At 36.1% G+C, this 21,224-nt stretch overlaps 3 protein-coding genes across 4 annotated transcripts; 1 reads left to right on the top strand and 2 right to left on the bottom strand.

The window, feature by feature from the left end:
* Positions 1 to 1,819: 1,819 nt before the first annotated feature.
* LOC110693517 (COP9 signalosome complex subunit 6a-like) lies at positions 1,820 to 7,081 on the bottom strand. Of its 2 annotated transcripts, none has more exons than XM_021870634.1 (10): positions 6,935 to 7,081; positions 6,413 to 6,685; positions 6,232 to 6,320; positions 4,935 to 5,028; positions 4,122 to 4,183; positions 3,924 to 4,002; positions 3,733 to 3,825; positions 3,298 to 3,398; positions 3,103 to 3,158; positions 1,820 to 2,286 (listed from the first exon to the last, which is right to left on the bottom strand). In XM_021870634.1, exons 2-10 carry the CDS (start codon positions 6,681 to 6,683, stop codon positions 2,205 to 2,207), a joined length of 927 nt encoding a protein of 308 aa, XP_021726326.1. In that variant the 5' UTR covers positions 6,684 to 6,685; positions 6,935 to 7,081; the 3' UTR covers positions 1,820 to 2,204. The 2 variants fall into 2 exon arrangements, with proteins under 2 accessions (XP_021726326.1, XP_021726325.1); XM_021870633.1 differs by having other exon boundaries at positions 6,413 to 6,693; positions 6,935 to 7,077.
* A 266-nt stretch (positions 7,082 to 7,347) lies between these two features.
* LOC110693514 (protein FAR1-RELATED SEQUENCE 8-like) lies at positions 7,348 to 14,096 on the top strand. Its single transcript, XM_021870631.1, has 5 exons — positions 7,348 to 9,021; positions 9,209 to 10,496; positions 12,101 to 13,134; positions 13,258 to 13,353; positions 13,610 to 14,096. The coding sequence occupies exons 1-5, from the start codon at positions 8,977 to 8,979 to the stop codon at positions 13,670 to 13,672; spliced, it is 2,526 nt and encodes an 841-aa protein (XP_021726323.1). The 5' UTR covers positions 7,348 to 8,976; the 3' UTR covers positions 13,673 to 14,096.
* Positions 14,097 to 14,350: 254 nt separating this feature from the next.
* LOC110693515 (F-box/kelch-repeat protein At1g30090-like) lies at positions 14,351 to 20,404 on the bottom strand. Its single transcript, XM_021870632.1, has one exon. It carries the CDS (start codon positions 19,195 to 19,197, stop codon positions 17,977 to 17,979), a length of 1,221 nt encoding a protein of 406 aa, XP_021726324.1. The 5' UTR covers positions 19,198 to 20,404; the 3' UTR covers positions 14,351 to 17,976.
* Between the last annotated feature and the right edge of the window lie 820 nt (positions 20,405 to 21,224).

The following is a 21,224-nucleotide window of genomic DNA, read 5'->3' on the forward strand; positions in this document are numbered from 1 at the left end:
AAATTCTACAGGAAAGTTTCGAGATCAAGTTGCATCCGATATCAAATCTCCACAACAGGTCTCGAGGGGGCATTTGTTGACACCGAAATTTTGTTAATTATTAGGTGTCGGATATATGTAAATAAGGAGATAATATAAAAAATTATAAGATATTTATCTTTTGAATCTCATAAATTATTATCTTTTATTCTACGATTCTCTATACAAAAAGGATTGAATCTAGGGTTTAAGGAGGCTCAGATGGAACAAGTCACATAGACCCCATCTCCTCCCTACTACCAAACATTGTAGGTACATAGTATGGCCGACAACGCCCCGTACTATAAACAAATATCAAAAACTAGCCCTTTGGAGAGAGGAATCAAGAGATCTACGAGAGTTGTAATCCACAAATTATCAATAAAATAATTGTTCCCGTGTATTTTTCTACCTCCTTAATATATATTGCAGGTTTGAATTTTTATGGTTAACAAATTGGCACGCTCGGTGGGACAATTTTCACTCTTCACCTCCGCTCTCCAAGTTTCAAAACTCGTAGATTTAATGGGGGCATGCCAAATTTGCTTTCAAATTCTACAAGAAAATTTCAGGTGTCGGATTTAGGGTTTAATTAGGCTCAGATGGAACAAGTCACATTGACCCCATCTCCTCCCTACTACCAAACATTGTAGGTACATAGTATGGATTAAGCCGACAACGCCCCGTATTATAAACAAATATCAAAACCTAGCCTTTGGAGAGAGGAATCAAGAGATCCACTTTCTACCTCTTTAAATATATATTGCAGGTTTGAATTTTTATGGTTAACAATAACGTAATTATATATATATATATATATATATATATATATAATTAATTAAATCAGTAGAGGTAGTATTACAATACAGAATATACAAAAATATACCTCGTATTAAAAAGAAAAAAATTATACATGCTTGACAATGCGAAACTTTGAATAATGATATCCTCAATGTTGAAATTTGAAAATTTGCATTTAGACAATTCTAACAATCAATTATAGAAATATATTCAATTTTATTTACTTATAAAGCTCAAAAGGTGATCAAATCAGTGCATGTGAATAGTATCGAAGACAATTTAAGCCACTTAACACAAAAACAGAGGGATTATTTGATAATAAAGAGTTTGTTAAAATGTTCAAATCCAATGCAGACCATAACAATGGATCGAACCAAATATGAAGAGAACCAGTCCACGTTATTATTAGGGTAAAAAAGAGAGGAAACAATCCCTAAAGAGAAACAAAACAATTTAACAAACCAACACTAGGGCAAAAGAAACAAAGGTTATGCCCAAATGCCTAACTCAAGGATGTCGGCACTAAACGAGACAGAGTCTCTCCACCCAAGTCCTCCAACGAAATAACCTCATCTCAAAGATCACCACCGCTGAGTGTGAGGAATAGCTCAAGTGGTTAGAGCTCCCCTCCCGATTTCAGGTGATACCGGGATCGATTCTCATCACCCGCCCTTTTGGCTCTCTAAACACCAAAAAAAAAAAAAAAAGATCACCACCGCTTAAAAGCTAGCAAATCGACTACATGGCTATAGAGTAATTTTTTAGTGGCTTGGTCTAATTCCAAATCTAACATAAGTAGCTTGGTCTCCAAGTCTTGAATTTTGGTTCTTGGTACAGTCCAATACCATTTTACGCCATCTCAAATAACTGCAAATGAGATAGGAGGTAATCTCCAACTTCTAAGCATAAATTTTAGGGAAGCCCTCGTGGGATAGTGTCCTTACTCCTTACCATAGAAAATAAAAATTCCAACTACAAATAGATACACATAACAAAACAATGAAGGGAAAATTTTGAGATGCCACACCAATTTCACTAGAACTCGCTGAAATTTTGCTTAACTGCCTTAACCCGTTTTCATCACAATATTCACAAAATAACCCATGAATTGGACCACCACAGTAAAAATAATCATAGACACAATGCACTTAAGAAACCACCTTGCTGAAATGGAGACCTAAAAATCACTAGAAAATGCACTGTCGAAGTATTCTGTAACAAAGAGCATAACTACTCTAACAATCTACTTTTGATTGCCGCATATTTCAATCATAGACACCAAAAATCCTGATCCCAAATCACCTTCGGAATGAATTAGACTTCTTCAGTATCAAAAACTCGGCTTCAAGTAAAAAAAGATTCCTGTAGAAATGAAGCTGCTGCGCTCATATAAAAGCACTTCGTCCTCCCCTTCTACCGTGCCTGTCATATGCAGTATTGATTTTGTCGACAAGCTCATTCATCGAACTGCAATGAAGAAACAAAAGTCAGCCTACAGACCTGAGCCTTACAAGCATAATAAATTGAGAATAGTAAGCACAAATGTAGACATAAAACAGAACAAGAATCTACAGCCAGTTCAATCCTACTTACTGTCATTAAAATAAACATCATCAATTTGCATTCAGAATTACAGACCCACATCAATATCCCTCAAAAAAAACAACCATGCACTACAGTAGGCCTTCCAACTTGAGTTAAAAAAAAATGACATTGTTCCAATTTCATGTCTAGAAGTCTCAAGCAGTAGCACAGTTCAATTTCACACATCTCAGTACAAATGGCAACAGGGATTGGAGAGACAATTATAACCTAATTTTGTGTATCAGATCTAGGGAGAGAGACCGGATATTTCTTCTACGCACGTATCATAGCCGCTTTTGTTTTGTCACGTTTGTACATCTTACTTTGTTATACCTCTAAGTATAATCATTATACTAATCCTCCTCAACTAAAATAAACCTCATATATGAACTCATAAGCACATTTATGATTTATCTATAAATGTTCCAACAGTCATGGTGAACACATCACTATGGTTAGCAATGGTCTTATCAAGTATGAATTTCTTAGTAGTAATTAGTAAACTAGTAGTGAAAACAGTAATTGCCAAAAATAAATGTAAAAGCATTGCTAGATTTTAATAGCGAAAATTAATTGGGAACCGTAGAGGGAAAGTAAGCATATAATAAATAAATAAAATTAAAAAAAAACTGCAAAATCAGGACTGAGGAGGAGAAGGAGGGGGGTTCAGGAAAAGGCTTAATATTGAATGTCTATTACCTTGAGCAGTTGGTCAACATGGCAAGATAAGTAACCAGCACAGTGTCATTGTATTCCTGTAAAAGTAAGATCTCTAACTAAGAAATTTCTTTTAGCATAACTGTAAATAACCAAAAGATGTATACAAAAATCATATCTCTGAGTTAAAAAGTATATTCACAATCCTATAAGTTGACAGCGTTGAAAAGTATTCACCATCAGAAAATCATCTTGAAATTTCACAGATTCGATAGCAGGTAATCTCCGCAGAAGGCTTGAAACTTGTCTCAACAGTGAATTCTCACAAGGAATTTCACCTGCAATGAAGAATGAAAAAAATTAAAGACCAAGTTAATAATTCAGCCCACATTAGTCAAACCGATACTATACCTCTCATCTCACTTTTATCATGCTAACATAACGACATAATAAGCCTGTACCCAGAAGTGATGTGAGAAATTGTTATCATTAGACTAGCAGCTTAGCAGGATTGTATTGAACAACATATGAACTATATAAACACCCACTTCTAAGAAAAAACCATAGACATGCTTCATCCTAGATCACTAAAAAAACTAGCTGTAACCGCGTCCAGCAGCCCAAACTTAATGAATGTTCTTACCAAAAGAAAAGAAAAGAAAAATAACCAACCTTTCTGCATTGAAGAAAGATACTGAAGCAACACTTTAACTCGGCTATTCAGCATCTTTATTGCACTGTGAATACCAGTCAAATGAGCAGCCACTGCATACAAAAAGCAATTTGAGAGAAGCATAAATTAAACCTATCCAATTTTGTTTTATCTTATGTCATCAAAAGAGAAACTTGGCAGATGAGCTCACATTGGGTAGCGGCAGATCCACCATCAGCTGGTTTTAAATGTGCAACATGGTCAACTGAGATCCTTTCTGCTTCTACTGTCTTCAAGGAAATCAAAGAGAAACTCAGTCAAGCAGCAAAAACCATGCACAGTATTTGAGGAGATGCCAGGAGAAGGAGAAGTTAACACTAAGCAGGGATGATTATGGGATCTAGCATACCTCGATGGTGTAGCTTGAACGAACAAAGATCAACTGTGGAAGACCATCAATGACATGCAGCTCTGAAATAAAAAAATCACAACAATTAAAATGACATGGAGGGAAAAAAAAAAGGCATCGCCTTGTCATAAGCTGCAACTTGGAAGAGACAAAATTCCGATTTCTTAATCCTACCAACTAATTCAAGGGACAAGTAATAAATAAAGTCAGGTTACAATCAATTTAGAAGCCGAATAATTATTAACAACCACCACCTCCACTTTATAGCTCTTGCAGATAGACCAGCCTAACTGGTCAAAATTAATAAGGGATTGTTTTATTAAGAAGTAGACCATTAGAGAACTTATAAAAGAGTATTATCTCTTTAGTTGAGGAGAAAATATACATCTCTATATAGACACAGTCCAAGTCTTGCAGAATGGGACGGAGAACCTTCACATTAATCTCACACATTAAGCCAACAAATACTAACCTTAACTTCACAATCTAAGTGCAATACAATATATCTTTCATGCAAACACCATCAATTTCATCAGCAAAAAAAAAGCCTCGAGAGTATCTTACATAAATAAAGAATTCTAATTTGCAACAGACATCAAGCATATAAGCAAAGCGTTGAAAAACCATTTGGAACCAAGCTTAAAGAGTTAACGTAATTGCCAATAAAAAATTTCTGAAATAATGATGATACATTCATAAGCCAACTCAAGTTAAGAACAAAAAAGAAAAGGGGTACTAGGAACTCAAGTTCACATGAATCACATCAACATGCCACAAGTGAAGAAAGAGATGGATAGGAGAAATCAAACATACCGCTTTCAAAGATGGACACTGGGAGATCCTTCTGTGCATGGTTGATGGAAGGGTGGAGTAGGACATAAACAGGACTTTCGTTGATATCCATCAGCTGTACCAGGACCACAATCAGAATTTGTTACCAGTGGAGAAAGAAGTATCAATAATGCCTCACACGTGCATGCTTCTTGAGCAAAACATATTATAAACCCAAACAACAAAAATAACCCCACAGTGGTGTTCTATGGAAGAAGGAATATGGTGCAGAGAGAAAGAAAGACAACATGAAGTATGTCACAAACTGCCCTTGAAGTCTTAGTACCTCTAAAATTGATGGCCGTTGAATAGACTTCTGAATCAAGGGTCTAACAGAGTCACTATCCAACTGAGACACTGTTAGACCCTTGATTACCAGTGGAGAAAGAAGTATCAATAATGCCTCACACGTGCATGCTTCTTGAGCAAAACATATTATAAACCCAAACAACAAAAAAAGCCCCACAATGGTGTTCTATGGAAGAAGGAATATGGTGCAGAGAGAAAGAAAGAAAACATGAAGTATGTCACAAACTGCCCTTAATGTCTTAGCACCTCTAAAATTGATGGCCGTTGAATAGACTTCTGAATCAATGGTCTAACAGAGTCACTATCCAACTGAGACACTAGTGCATACATTTGACCCCTCTAGTGCACTCTAGAGTCTAGATAGAGGTCCTGTAAAAGGTATAGGACATTGGAGTAATGACATAGAAGTATAGAACACATCGATTATTTTTTTTTTTATTTTTTTTTCTATTGTTCTTACATTTAAGGACAGAGAGAGTGGATAATAGAACACCATCAGACCACATTAGTTTACAAAAAGGCAGCTTCAATGATGGCTATATGAAAACTACTCAAAACTATGTTTGCTAGGAGTTAACCCTATTCGAAACTCAAACTATGGCATGATGAATGCTACTATTCAAGCTCAAACTGACCTCCTTTTCCCTCTTTAAAACTCCAACATCATCAGTAAATTCTCGGCTATAAGAAATTAGGCCAAGTACTAGAACATGACGTTCGAAAGCTGATTTCTTTTGAAATATGATTTCCATAGACAATAATTGTAATCCAAGTGTCTTCTTTCAAACCAAATACAGCCTAGATTAAACTCATAAATAGCAACCAAACACTATGATATTAAACTATAAAGTAAAGGGATATACCAAGAGAAACCCTATTGATTTAATCAATCTACTTAAAACCCATATATATGCACATTATTATTCAATCAAAGAGCTCTAAATTTAAAGGAGAAACATAAACAACTCACAGCTTTATGTATATGCATATCAGATTCTTGAGCATCAATCCCAGTTGAATACCACCCCAATATATAAAAATTTGGGAAAACCTTCTTATCTGTCGAAAAAATACAAAACAAACACCCAAAAATCAATTCGATCATTCACAATACCAACTCAAAAAACAATTGAGCAACAAAAGAGGCTCACAAAGCTCCTGCTTCTTTTCGAGGAAACCGCGGTCAAGCGAATGAGTGGCAGAATCATATAAAAGCTCAAAACTATTGAAGATCTCAACAGTTCTTCCCTTCTGAACACCAATCACACAACCATAAACCCTTGGCGGAGGCGACGGTTCGCCGCTATTGGAGTGAGTTGGGTGCTGCAATTGAGACTTGACTCGGGTGAAATGATCGGAGATGTTGAGAATTACAAGAGGATGAAGCTTGAAGGTTAGTCCACTACTTGATGATGCCGCCATATCTACAAAACTTCAGAGGAGAGAGAAAATCGCAAATTAGGGTTTTTGCGCACGAATGCTGAATAACAATCACAAAAGTGAGGAATCAAAAAGGGGAGAGAAGTGAATTGCGAAGATTCTAGGTTTTGAATTCCAAGTTTTTCAATTGATTATGCACAGAAATTTCAAAAAATTAAGATAAACAATCGTATTTTTTAATTCAGAAATTGAAGCAGAAATTCGATGAAAGAGAAGAAATTGAAGATCATCACCTGAAAGCAGGAATTCTCCAGAAGGCGGTAGGGCAAGGAAGGGAGGGAATGGGTGGAAACTGGTAAGTCTATACTGTGATTCGAACTCCAGGTGCTTGAGAATTTGAAGTACTTTTTTTTTTTAAAGGGAAATTGTATTAGCTTTGAACTTTTTTTTGAAAGGCCAAATAGGGATGTCAATGAGCCGATGCTAATGAGTTTCGTCAAGACTTAACCAAGGCGGCAATACTCCGGCATTACTCGAACCTAAACAAATTAGTTTGGACAAAAATCGCTCAAATGAGTTTCCCTTTTTTTTGAAGGGAAATTTTGGAATAATATGGATTCGTGCAAAATTTGAAAATTGTAATCAAAACAACAGTTAAAAAATCATAATTCTTTATTTTTATACATAGTATATCTCTGATTGTTATATGGAGGCAAGTTCCAAAAGAGGAAGAAAATACAACGAACAAAAAACAATGCAATCCAAATGTTTCTAAAGTCCAATGAGCTTCATGTTTGCACAAGTTAGGATGGTTAAACGAGCAATAGAGTGTGTAGAGAAACATGTCAGTAGTATGAAAGTGCGGTGAGAAGAACCTTATATCAGGTGTCGACAAGTGGTGTTTCCCAATAGATAGTTAAGTTTCTTTTTTTTTTTTTTACAATCAAATAAGCAAAAGAGGGGAGATACAGATTAAATACCCTTCCTTGCTGCAACGACAAGGTTATGGGCCTCTGCTACTTTACATCTCTTTACTTTCTTAATTGAAAAATAGGTAAAAACCCTAGTGTAAGACTTGAGTTGTTCCACCACTTGCTTTACCTCCCTTTTCGCGTTGCTTCCGTCTTCGTAAGCTCTTACGAGGTCCAAGGAGTCAAGGAGAATGGTGATGCTTTTTCCAGCCAGATTAGGATTCTTTACAACTTTGAGTGCTGCAATAGGTTCTACTTGTGTTGGGGATATTGCAAAGACCGGTGCTTGGCCTCTATCAATTACCATGATGCGATTATTGCCTATACTTGTTTAATGTAATTTACTATTTTATTCATGTTTTATCATGAAGAAAACATATATTTTCTCTTATCTTTCTTTGTTTTGTTTTTAGTGTCTTTTTTTTTTTTTTTGTTTGTTTGTTTTTTTGGAGAGAGTCCCACTTCATCATGATAAACAAAATCATTTACTTAATGAGTAATGACATCTCTATAAATAAATCAACAAAATTTCTCAATCAACATAGCATTTTCGTAATTAATCATTCACGACACCCACATTTGTTAACACTCCCTCCGTTTCTTTAATTACTTAAAACCTATTTTTTTCACGAAAATTAAGAAAGTTGGTGGAAATACACAAGTGCATGTGGGGTTAGAGAGAAAAGAAAAAAAGTAGTTGAGAATAATTGAAGAGAGAGAGAGAGAAAGTGTTAGAAATTGAAAAAAAAAATCATTATTAGCACAGAGTATAAAAAAAATGATGACAACTCATTAAAAAGTGGAGAATATTCTCAAATAGTACAACCTTAAAATAGAAATAAGTTCTTAATTTTGATTTGCCAAAAAAATAATACTATGTCCTTAATAAAAAAGACGCAGGGAGTAACTTATTTATAGAAGTGTCAATAAATAAATACTAATCATTCCTATTTCTATTTTGGAATTGCATGTAAAGACCATTACGCCCTCACTTTTTTAACTTTTTTTATCCACCTCTCTCTAACTTTAGTCTGATTATATTTTTCACTTTTATTAATGTATTTTATTCATTTTTTCCTCCTATTTATTACGAGTAAATATCATGGGATTGAAGGGATAATTTTTATTATTATTTTTTTAATTTTTACAATGAAGATCAACTTCTTTGTGTTATGGGCTAAAAACAAAAACAAAATTGTTCTATTCACTTGAAACAATCCCCACCACCACAAAACTCCCCACCACCACCATCCACAAATCACAACACCACCAGCTCCGCAGCTCGCCACCCCACTTCCCGTGAACATTCATTTGGGTCTGTTCAGAAGTTCGCGCAATTGGGTAAATCATAAACAAAAAATTCCATGGAAGAAAGTTCTAATCAAACTGGGAATTTCCATCATTTTGAGGTATCTAATCTTTCTTTCTTATTTTAATTCTCTATACAATACTCATTAATTTTCATGTAGTGTATCAATATATTTGTATCTATTAAATCAATATTTGGTAGTCAATACTTTTTTCTGAAGTGAATTATCTAAATAAAGTTATGAAATTGGAAAATGTTGTAATGGGATGAATTCAATTTCTATGTAGAATTTGTTTTATGAGGAAGGTGAGAATGAGGAGGATGCCGTAGCGGAGGCGGAAGCCGAGGAGGAGGCAGAGGCAGAGGCAGAGGGGTGTGAGGGTCAGAATACTGTCATAGATATAGAGACTGATTGTAGGAATAATGGGTTTAGTAGTGAAGTTCCTCCACCATCAGTTGGCATGGTATTTCCCACTTGGAAAGATGTTGATGTGTATTATAAACGATACGGGAGGCAGGAAGGGTTTCGTGTTGTTCGTTCCTCCGGTGCTTACAAGCAACAAGGAGGACAGACGACAAGAGAGAGGAGGAATTATAGTTGGAAGTGTGAGTTTAATGGCAAGGTTGATCGTAGGCGGAGGGTCAATGGTAAAAGGGTTGTTGTAGGGGAGGATGTTATTCACTTTGGCTCTAGGAAGTCCAAGAAATGTGATTGCCCGGCTATGATGTATGCCACTGTGAGTAAGGAGGGGGAGTGGGAAATTAAGAAGGCTGTGGTTGAGCATAATCACAGTCTAAAACCCTGTCAAGAGGACGACGTGCCAAACCATGTGGAAAGTAAGCCTTTGATTGATCATGCTTTGGGGGTGAACATACCCCAAATGCATAGTAGCTTGGGTGTTAATGGGGTGGAGAACATGACAGGTACACATATGGATTTTTGTAATGTCATCGATAAAGAGAGGAGATTGAAGTTAAGGGACGGTGATGCAAATGCCATGTTGAAAATTTTCAGTATAATGGCTGCGGATAACCAGAATTTTTTTCATATGTATAGGCTTGATCAATTTGGTGTGTTGAAGGATGTTATGTGGGTTGATGCACGAAGTAGAGTAGCTTATGAGGAGTTTGGCGATGTTGTTTGGTTTGATTCAACATATTTCACCAATGAGTACGAGTTGCCATTTGTGACTTTCGTCGGTGTTAATCATCATGGACAATCTATATTGCTTGGTTGTGCATTGATATCTAACGGAAATGTAGAGACGTTTCAGTGGTTATTCAGTACATGGTTATTATGTATGGGTGGGAAAGCCCCTAATGGTATCTTGACTGACCAAGATGTTGAAATGAGGAAGGCCCTCTCAGTGGTAATGCCGCAATCTCGACATCGTTGGTGTTTGTGGCACATACTCAAGAGGTTCACTGAGAATCTGGGAACTTATGTAAGGTATAAAGATTTTAAGGAGGTTTTACATAATGCTATATATGATAGTTTGACGCCTGAAGAATTTGAGGATAGTTGGAGTTCTGCAGTGAAGGAATTTGGACTCGAAAGCAATGATTGGCTTGCAGGTATGTTATAACACATTATCCTGTTTTCAGCAACTTGTATGCATATTCCCATGTTGGCATTTTGTCTCCTGAATTTTCATAGTGTAAAATAAATCTAAAACTCAACAGTATGTTGGATAAAAACAAAGTTTTTGTCTCATTTCCCTATATCAATATACAAGCTGATGCGGTTTGGGAGCAACTGTTTCTATGCTGGATGATTTATGTATGATGCAGATTTAGAATTCGTCTGTGAACTCACTTGGCTCATATACTAGTGAATAATGAGAATTTTAGTGTGCTTATGTATTGTTGAATAATGATGCCTGTAAATAGCTTAAGGTAATAAACAGTTAAGCAGGAGAAACATAACTAGAACTCTTATCATGTGAATGCTGCTATGCCTTAATAATAAATGTTAAAAGTTTCAAAGTTATTACTTACGTTTCATCATCAACCAAAACTGTAAATGCTGCTATGTCTTAGTACTAAATGATCTATGTTCATTTACTAGTTGGGCTAAGATGCCTGAAGTAATGACTCGAGCTCTTAAGTAACTCCCTTGCTTTCAGCTTTCCAAATGATACTGATTCAGGTTTAGCATTAATATATCCCAAAGAAGCTGACAAAAAAAGTAGCCAATTATTACACGCCACTAGGATGTGAAACTATATATTACCACCCAGACAAAAAGATTTGGTGATCGGTGATCCAAGAAATAAGTATTGTAATGCCATCCATTGAAATGTAGCAAGTTTTGTATTGATCCAGAGAAAAATTCCAATTAGTAACCCTTCTTTTGCTGCCACTTTATAATTAGTTTTTCTTTTTGACTTAGCTGGCCTTTCAACATCCATTACAAGTTTTCAACAATGTCTATAATCAGGCCTACCCCCAATTCTTTGGGATAGTTATGAATTAATACTTGGGACAGCATTTAAGTTCACTGAAGAGTGAAGATACTCTTCTTCCATCTCTTCAAATCCGAGGCTTTGACAGGTTACCTGATTTCATTTCCATATCTTAGAAGAACTGGGGCAGGAAGAAGACTTTATAGATCCCTGGTTTACTTTGGGAAAAGGATCTGTATGCATAGGAATGACTGTGAGGGTGCTTTTGAATGAATTTTCAATTTGTTATGGGTTAATTTGGCTTAATATACATATACACACACACACACACATACATGTACCAGGTTACTTAATACGTTGCTTTCTTTAATTTGATTGAATTTCAGAGGAAGAAGAAGCTGAATTTCATCTCTAATTCTATCTAATGTCCTCATCTTGCAGCTCTCCCTAAACCTACTTAAAGCCCAAATTAATGCTATGCAAGTTGTACACTTATAATACTCTATCTACATATTTGTATAATTTCTCCAGCAGCTTTTTATCCTTGGTACATAGCAGTCTTGTAATCCACCAACATTATCATCAGTTCATCACCATTCTGATCTTGTCAATAATTTCCATCATTCTTTGCACCTCCTCCGGTTACCACTTGGCGTAGTTGTTTGTTCTCCGCATTGCACTTGTTAATTCAATACTTTTTTCTAAGTTGCAGATTAAATTAATCTTCTTCCTTAACTTCATATGAAACTAGATCACGTTCTATCTTGTATGCAGGATTGTTTCAAGAGAGGGAAATGTGGGTACCAGCCTATATGAAACAGTTTTTTTGGGCTGGCATGAAAATAACTCAACGCGTAGGAAGTATTAACAGTTACTTTGATGGGTACTTGCAAAAGCACACCCGATTGTTTGAGTTTGCAGCACAATATTGTGAAGTTATGGAATCAAGGGTGAATGATGAAAGTGAAGATGATGCAAACACCAGTCGCTATGTAAGGCAAATTATTACTGAGTTTCCTGTTGAAGGTGTGTTCCAAAAGTTGTACACAGATGCAAAGTTCAAGGAAGTCCAATTAGAGTGCACAAGGGTGTTATATATAAATGGTGTAGAAAAGAAGGTTGTATCAGACCATGTTGTGGAGTACACACTAGAAGATAGAGTTTGGGTGCTATGCACATCCACGAAGAAGGAATTCCCTACCAAGAAGCGGTGTACTTACAAGGTTGTGTTCAATCTCGAATGTAATAAAGCTTGGTGTGACTGCAAACTCTTTGAATGCCACGGAATAATGTGTAGGCATCTCATTAAGGTTTTTGACATCTATGATATAGCTGAGGTCCCTGAGATGTACATTTTGAGGCGATGGAGAAAGGACATACAAAGGAGGCATACTCAAGTAAAAGTTGCTTATCACAATCCTTGTAAAACCAAAGAGGTGCAAAGGTATGATAGAATGATGGCCGCCTTTGAATCCATTTGTCTAAAAGCATCTACATCTGAGAACAACCTAAATATTGCTATGGAGTTGATCCAATTGATGGACATCCGTTTAGATGAGATCAATGTCATGGCAGGAAGGACCCAAAATGGTGATTCACTGACCCGAACTCCATCATGTGTGGGAAATAATAGGTTTTCAAACATAAAAAATGCAGCTTCTGGAAGTAAAGGTTTTGAAAATTGCACCAAACGGAAGGAGGTGTCACCCCCTACTGAACAAGAGAGCTATACACAGGATCTTTCATCAAGTAGTACACAACATGTCAAAAATCCAGTAGCTCGGAAGAAAGCTAATAACTCTTGTGAGGTTTGTTTCATTTCTTGCATTGAGAAGCCAAAAAGAGCGCATACTAACACAGCAGTGCAGCCAAATAGGCTGAAATAAGTTCATATCTGCTTACATTTTGACTCAAATTTTTGTCTAATGCAGGTTTCCGCAAACTTGCAGCCATCAACTGATATGGCTATGGTAGACCAGCCACTCATTGGCAAGCTTATCCCCAATCTGTTCATGGATAATAGACAGGTAATCCGTCTCAATGCCTTCTTTAGTATCTGTGTCAGTGTATGTCTATATGGCTGCTTTTTAGTATGGATTATATTTTTATTGTGAAATTGAATCACAACCTTTCAGCTTTCACTAAACCTTCTTTCCCGACCTATAGCAACTGTTAAATAACATTTCACAATCATAGTTCAGATGTTGAAGAGTTGTCATTGAATTTGAACCAGTCATTGCATTTTTTTTTAAATACACTTAATTAATGACTCCATTGTCACAGGTGGGTTCAACCTATAATACAGTTGGAGGTGAAGCCAACCTAATCTTCAGGAATGCTATGTAGATTAAAAGGAACTGAGTTGCTTCACAAAGAGTAAAGAACTTTTTGGAATTAGTCAGGGTTCGATCCCATTTTAACCATTGCTGTGGCAGTGTATAATGCGTCTGATGGTTCTGATTAGGTTATGAGGCTTTGGTAATGTGTATTTAGGGTTGTATGTATGCTTATGTAATTATGTCAGTAGTTGCCGTGATGCGCCTGGGCGTATGGTAGTTTTGGTAATACTTTTTGTCCACAGAACTAGTGAGTTAATTGAAGCATAGTACTATAGGACACTTCTGTGTCAAAAGAATGGGTGAAATACCAGCATAATTTAAGTGGATCAATAGCAAAATTAGATGTCATGTAATATCAAGGTGGCCCTGGGAATGTACAGGAATTTGGGTGTTACCCCTGTTGCTTTACTATCAACTGGTGTTTATGTCAACAGAAACCAAAGTGGGACGCATAATATCAATCTATATAGAGCATTGCGACCCGAGAGCTATTAGGGACATGTAATTGAATTAATAGATACTTTCAACTTGGCACTATAATTGAAGCTTGATGTCCTGGATATCGTTGTAGTCACACAATCATCCGTGTTCATTCAACTTCTCACAGGCATACTCTACGTTCTCTTGCATACTACAAGTTAAATCAGCTAAGGATTGCAAGTAGAAGAAAGAACAAGTGGATTAAAAAAAAAAATATTACCATTGATAGGGCTTCTTATTACCATTGCTAATTTAAGTTTGAACTATGTTCAGCGCGTTCCTTCACACATACATTACAGCATCATTACTATGAAGTAAATCCTGAATGATTAAAATACGGATTAAGATAGGCATAAATGTGATATTAATCAATACTGTACTCCGTAGCTTGACAATGGCCTTGCTGCTCTTTCTTCGCAACGTCAACTGATTTATAATTTAGGTTCCCAGTCTTGAATTTACCTTCATGCCGTCATTATTTTTATGTATGACATCCATTGCATCAGTCTCAAATGAGGGAGTATCAAACTCCATAAGACTTAGAGAATCACTGAATAAACAGCACACTAAAATAGACCGACCAAGATTCCTAGCCTAACAGCTGTCTATGGAAAAAATAAGTTGAGAGGTACCACCATAGTCGGATTTAACATTATACACTCATTTCTATCTGCTTACAACTTTGTGTGCGTAACCAATGCCATCCGAAAGTATTGACTGTCAACACAAGGAACAGGAAACATAATACACTCATTTCTATCTGCTTACAACTTTGTGTACGTAACCAATATAATGCCATCTGAAAGTATTGAATGTCAGCACCAGCAACAGGAGAGAGGTCACATACTGTAGGCTGTAGGCCTGTAGCAATTGCTTCAACAGTCCATGTCACTCCAACAGAGTTCAATCCTCACTACAAAACAGGTACAGATGTAAAATAGGATAGTAACGTAACCAAACGAATGAGAGTAATTTAACTCTAAGCCCAACATGAAACCAACCAAAATTTCACTAGTTAGGCTTCGCCCTTTGTCACCCCATACCAAACAATTTTTTGTCTGAAGTTGACTGCCTGTGCCTTGTAGTGTGATCATTCACCAGACATGAACCCTCGCTTTCCAACCTTAACAATCTTTTCCATTTGCCATAATATAACCCTTGCTGTCATTATACTCTTGATCTGGGTTACTTCTGTATCCAAAGGCATCAAACAGTTCGTGATCAATCGCAGTGGGCTTGTTAGTGCTGCTGCGATCCAAGGTGAATTCATTGCCCACATATGAATAAAGGAATTGATAACTGATACCAACCATAATATATTTTTTTCAGTACTGCCCTTCTTGTTCCATCAGGAGTACAAGATATCTTCCATGTAACGACCTATTATATCATCAGATTCAGCAACTAAACCTGCCAGAAAATTTAACAGATGTATTATGAAGAACTCAGCTAAGTGACTACCTTTGTTTTTGTCAGATATCAGGCTTCTAACCCTAACCAGAGCATTGACTAACCATTTATAGAGGAGAAATAACAGGAAAGCTAACAAAGTTCTGATTTAAGGAAAAATGATGAACAGGTAATACTTTGAAAAGCCAATTTTACAGATACAGAGGACAAAAGGCTACACAAGATAAACAGAGCAGATAAACTTTTAGCTAGTAGGAGCACTAAAAATGAGAGATTCATTTCCAAGATCATCAGAGTGCCTCTACATTTTTTTATTAATTTTTATGCATAAACACCGAGGTCCCTTCTATTATATGTAAAAAGAGGACTGCAACACACGATAAACAGTAAACCAATTTCCATGAAGAAATGCAGAAATATTGAAAGCAAAAATCAGCATAGCGTAATCATTTATAATTAGTACTAAATGATATTTTTTAGAGGAACATAAACAGGACTCGTATACATTAGCTGGACTAGAATATTCAATAGCAGCTGAGAAATTGAGTTATGATTGCTCTCGTTAAAGGATGCAACTCACACATGCTTTTGAAGCAGGCTCTAAATCCATAATGACGACAGTTGATGCCACAAATGTGTATTCATGCAATAAAAGTCCACACTTGATATGATATAAAACACATTCATTGTCAATGTCTTAGTAGGCAATTCTAAAAACATGAAATGACTCTACTGTCCCACTGTGTAGGACCTGAAATATTTATAATCAGATACAAAAGTGATGAAATTGAAACAGAGGGGGTAATGGAGTAGATTTAATGTCTCACTAACTGTCTCCGAGGAGAAAAAATTGCTTAGAGATAGCAATATTACTATATTAGCACTGAAAGGAAAAGCAAACAGGAAAAATGGATCCTAGTGAATGACGACGACAAGTATCAGGGGAATGATGGCTCATTCACCCAGTTTCTAAAATCTAACCTAAAGCTTCCAAGGAATCTGATCTTTCAAAGTATTTGAATCTTCTGAGCTCATCTTAGCACATTACCAATGAATGTCAATGAGCTGACAGACAGCATCTTCTTTCAATTATGATATGTTAAAGCCCACAACTAACAACCAGAAGAAGTTATACATTCACATACAAGACACTTTGACAGTTGGACCTTTTGCAAGTCCCAGTGACCACATCATTGAATCAGCACCAGCAAAGATAATATTTATGGGATCAATTAATACAAAATAAAAAATTTCAGACTATAGAAGATAGTATATGCAGACGTCAGTAAAAAATAGCAAAACACTGATAACACATAAAGATAATTGTGATATTGACGATAGAGTCCAAGGATTACAAGGAACAAGAAAGAAGGCTAGTGTTTCAATAAAGATGACAAATATAGCATAGCTAGAAAGGCACATGTACCATGCTTGGCCTAGCTAAAAGCAAATGCAGTTTCCCTTGGTGGGTTAATCGCTTGCAATAATACTTGAACATCTATTAATCTATCCTATACCAGTGAATCTTGAATATCATTAATCATTAGCCACAGTTGTGCTGCATCAGCTACAGCAATTTGGAAATGAAAGAAAAAAGGAGCGAAGTCATGTTCTCACCTTTGTTTCCAGTGAGAAAAGTATCACGAGCACGACTTCTTTCCATCCATGCTTGCTCAACTCCCAGCTAGCTTCACTAGGGACTAGCCAACAAGATTTTGAATGCATTGGGAGGCCAATGGCTATGTTCAAAACTTACAAACGATGAATTGGCTCATAGAAAAGCAAATAATTTCTTGTTACTTCTAATCATAGTTTCTTCACCTCCTGTTTCATTGATGTTTTTTTTTTTCCCATTTGTTCCCATGACATTTAAATAATAACAAATCAACTCCTAAACTAATACAAAGTATGTAAGAGAAAATTAGACTGATGAAAGTAGGGGTGGGGGGAAGCAACTCAAAGTTAATTTAGAACTGGACTAAATCTTAATGGTCTCAATGGGCACATCTACAGACTACAAGAATATCATGAATGTAAAACTTAGCAGATAGCAATATGACTGACAGCTACCTCATTAATTTATCATACACTTCATACATGTTTTACAAGAGTTAGTAGAGAGTTTGGCAAGATAATTGTATGTCCTATCATAGCTCATCCATAGCTTTGAGTACATGGAAGGGAGATGATGAGACGAATGCACATCACCAAATTTCTAGAAAGATTATGGTATGTGTTTGATGGATAAATATTAAAGACTTAAGAAGTTTTGTAACTACACATATTGTCAACTCATAAATTTCACCTTTGTATAGATTTAAACAACAGACCTTTCTCGAAGGAGCAATTACAACTCTACAATCTCAACAGTTACATATCATTACAAATAATTTAACAAGAGTGACAACGGAAACAAACAAGCTATGCAAAGAGAACCTGGGAGCTTGAGGGAGTCAAATCAGAGAATGCCATAGGAGCATCTTCAACATGCCACTGAACAGCAAAGCTCAATTTCTTTTCAGAATGGCCTTCTTCTAGGTTCACTTTCAAAATCTGACCCACCGCTACATGAAGATCCCGACCAACAACATAGATTTTGGAATCATAGGAATTTACAGAGAAAGGCTTGCATATTTGTTCCGGTAAAGGCGGGCCTTCCACAGTATCCCATGAATCAGAATTTCCATCATAGACCTTAAGCTTCATCCTTTCATGTTCTGAGACAATAAACAAACACCCATAAACAACAACACTTGAGCCAGTCCATCCTTCCCTTAGTCCAACTGCCATATTCTCCCAGTTATCATTTATAGGGTCATAAACCTGACCCCGAGGCGAAACAAAGAAAGGCCACAGCCAGCCTTCAGTCACAAGAAGCTTCCCATCAAGAACAGCTGCATCATATGAGGCCATATTTGTTCCCATGTTAGCAATGGGGTGCCAACACCCCCTGACAGGATCCAAAACCTCAGCTGCATCAAGCTCATAGAGATCTGCACTATTCCCTCCTGCCACATAAACCATTCCATCAATCACTCCACTTGCAAAAAATGATCGAGCTGTTATCATCTGATTCATCACAGTCCATCGATTCTTGTGGATTTCATATTTCAAGACAACATCGAGGGGGCAGTCCATGTCAGACACCATACCACCACAGACAAAGAGTGTTCCTTCACTCGGTACAGAGACACACCTAAACCCATGGGGACAAACTTTATCCCTACAAGGCATTTCAGGAATGGTATGCCATGTGAAATGAGTAAGGTCAAGAACAAGCCATTGTATTTTCCCAGTACATTTGTGAAAGGTTAACACAAACAACCAAGGATCACATAACCCTAACTCCTTCCTCCGACTGAAAAACCGTTCCTTACTACCGAGCAACAAATGCCATCGTTTACAAACCGCTCTACACGAACCATGACTTTGAACAGGAAGCCTTAACAGACAATTGAGAGCAACATCATCTGGAAGTCCTGGTATTAAGGGCTGCCCTTTTATAGCTAACTCCAAATCTGAGGAGGGATCCACTAAGTGTGATTTTATTGCTGCTACTCTAAATTTTGGGGATAATGACAACTGAGAATCACCAAGCTTAAAAACTGGTGAATGCTTTGAAGATACCCTCACTCTTTGCATTTTTCAAAACCTCAACTCCAATTTAATTATTAGCTATGCAATCATATAAACCCCTTTTTTTGCCTCTTAATCTTCAATAAAGCACACAAACTACACTTCCTCTATTTTTCTTAACCACAAATGGAAACTAAACTACCAAAAGAACAAAATATTCAAATGCTAAAAAAGCACACACATATGAATATTTATATACAATTAGAATTCAGAACAAACCTTAATGAGTCAAATCACCAATTCTCAATCTCTATAATAGCAAATAAAATCACAAAAAAAACACAAGGTAGATTACCAAATGAACAGTAACCCAAGAACAGTAACAAAAACCCCACCAAATTAAGATACCTCAATACCTTATTCTTCAGCAAAAATTGAAGCAACCCCAGAAAAATTTAAACCAACCCCAGATCAAAAACCAAATAAAGATCGAATTTTTTAACAGAGTTGATCAAATTTCTGGATAATTTCCAACCCCCACCAAAAAAAAAAAAAAACCAATAAATTAAGCACAAAACATTACCATGGAAGAAGAAGCAAAGTACATGCACTTTACAGAAGAGAGAAAGCTGGAAAATCTGTGTAAAACTCTGTGTTTTTAAGGCAACTTGACGAGATTATTGCAGAGAAGGAGACCAGGAAGGAAGGACCCTTTCTTCCATTTTTTTTTTTTTTTTTTTTTTTTGGGTGAGTTTATATTTGATGATGATAATAATAAATTAAATTTTAAAAAAAAAAATATGTGGGCAAAAATTCTTTTTGGAATTATAGGATGTACAAGAAATCACGCGCCTAAAAAACGCGAGTAGATTGGACACAAGAATTGCTGGAGTAGGTCTGGTTTTGTCTCTACGAATAAATAGTGTATATAAAAGGTGCGGCCGTGCTGCTTATTGTAACTTGCAGCTGGTTTTTTACGTTTTACGCCAACAATTTTTAACTCGTTCTTCGATTAGGACGGCTGAATTGGAGTTATGGTGAGAGATCTGGTTGAGCTAACTCGATTCATTTTTTTTTTTGGTAGGTAAGGCGAAGGCCTAGCCGCAACCTTTATTAGTCGATTGATAAATGAAGAGCAACAGTAATCACGGGTAGGGTCGAGCTTTTGTAAGAAATTGAATTGACTTGTTTTGGAATTTGGACTAAGGTTTCGGGTTCATAATTTTGGGCCATAGGCTGTGCCCAAACTTGTTGTTTCGGGCCAAGAAGAGTGGAGTTTTTAGGCCAAATTGACCATGCTCAAAATTTTAATTAGAAATGAAATTTTAGACGGTTTAGAACTTTTAAAAAAAACTTAAAATCAAGCCAGTCATGGTTAGCAAATTGGCCATGTTTAATTAGGTCTATAATGAGGATTTTTTTCCCTAAATGAAAGATTTCAAGATCAATTTTTTATTTCAATTTGCAAAATCTTGAAGGTTTGTCCCAAAATTCTATCTACTTAACAAACAAATTACAAAGAATTTTTTTTTTTTTTTAAAGCTAAGCCAACTCTTACTGAGAACAAATTTATTGTTTCGATTTAAGATTTATATTTTTGGAAGGACAGTTACTATCTTGTCAGTTGAAAAGGCTAATCTAGAAGTTTCAAACAAACGATAAACTCGTTATCTCAACATATGTAATTATCGACGTCCAATGAATTACAAAAGACAAACAAGAAATTACGTGTACACCTTAATAATTTGGTGACACATCATACTCATGTACTCTATTTTGCACGTAAACTATCATCCTTTAATTTTGCGCATCATGTTCATTTATTCTAGTTTACACATAAACTACCTAAAAGTTTTAGCTAATGAATTTCGCACGTAAACTATTATTCATTTATTTCATGCATTCTCAACTATTGATCTTTACTGTATATGGCCCTATTCCACAACCTCCATGATTCCATGAACGAGGAAAATGTGAAGTTTAAAGGTTATAAAACCTTTGGCTTCGTATATGCTTACGTAGTCATCATAGCATATGAAATAGTGAACTAATAACGTAGAAGATTTGGTCTTGGCTTACTCCATTCCATGCTA

This window comes from Chenopodium quinoa, unplaced genomic scaffold (assembly GCF_001683475.1).
Source record: "Chenopodium quinoa cultivar QQ74 unplaced genomic scaffold, ASM168347v1, whole genome shotgun sequence".
NCBI classification, from domain to species: domain Eukaryota; kingdom Viridiplantae; phylum Streptophyta; class Magnoliopsida; order Caryophyllales; family Amaranthaceae; genus Chenopodium; species Chenopodium quinoa.

Bases quoted from the DNA above. Each gene is read 5' to 3' on its own strand.
- LOC110693517 (XM_021870634.1), bottom strand. From the start codon at position 6,683: ATGGCGGCATCATCAAGTAGTGGACTAACCTTCAAGCTTCATCCTCTT. The intron at 4,003-4,121 runs GTATGCTAGATC...ATTTCCTTGAAG, and splicing joins GTTCAAGCTACACCATCGAG to ACAGTAGAAGCAGAAAGGAT. The intron at 3,399-3,732 runs GTTGGTTATTTT...TCTTCATTGCAG, and splicing joins TCTTTCTTCAATGCAGAAAG to GTGAAATTCCTTGTGAGAAT.
- LOC110693514 (XM_021870631.1), top strand. From the start codon at position 8,977: ATGGAAGAAAGTTCTAATCAAACTGGGAATTTCCATCATTTTGAG. The intron at 9,022-9,208 runs GTATCTAATCTT...ATTTCTATGTAG, and splicing joins GGAATTTCCATCATTTTGAG to AATTTGTTTTATGAGGAAGG. The intron at 13,354-13,609 runs GTAATCCGTCTC...CCATTGTCACAG, and splicing joins TGTTCATGGATAATAGACAG to GTGGGTTCAACCTATAATAC.
- LOC110693515 (XM_021870632.1), bottom strand. From the start codon at position 19,197: ATGCAAAGAGTGAGGGTATCTTCAAAGCATTCACCAGTTTTTAAGCTT.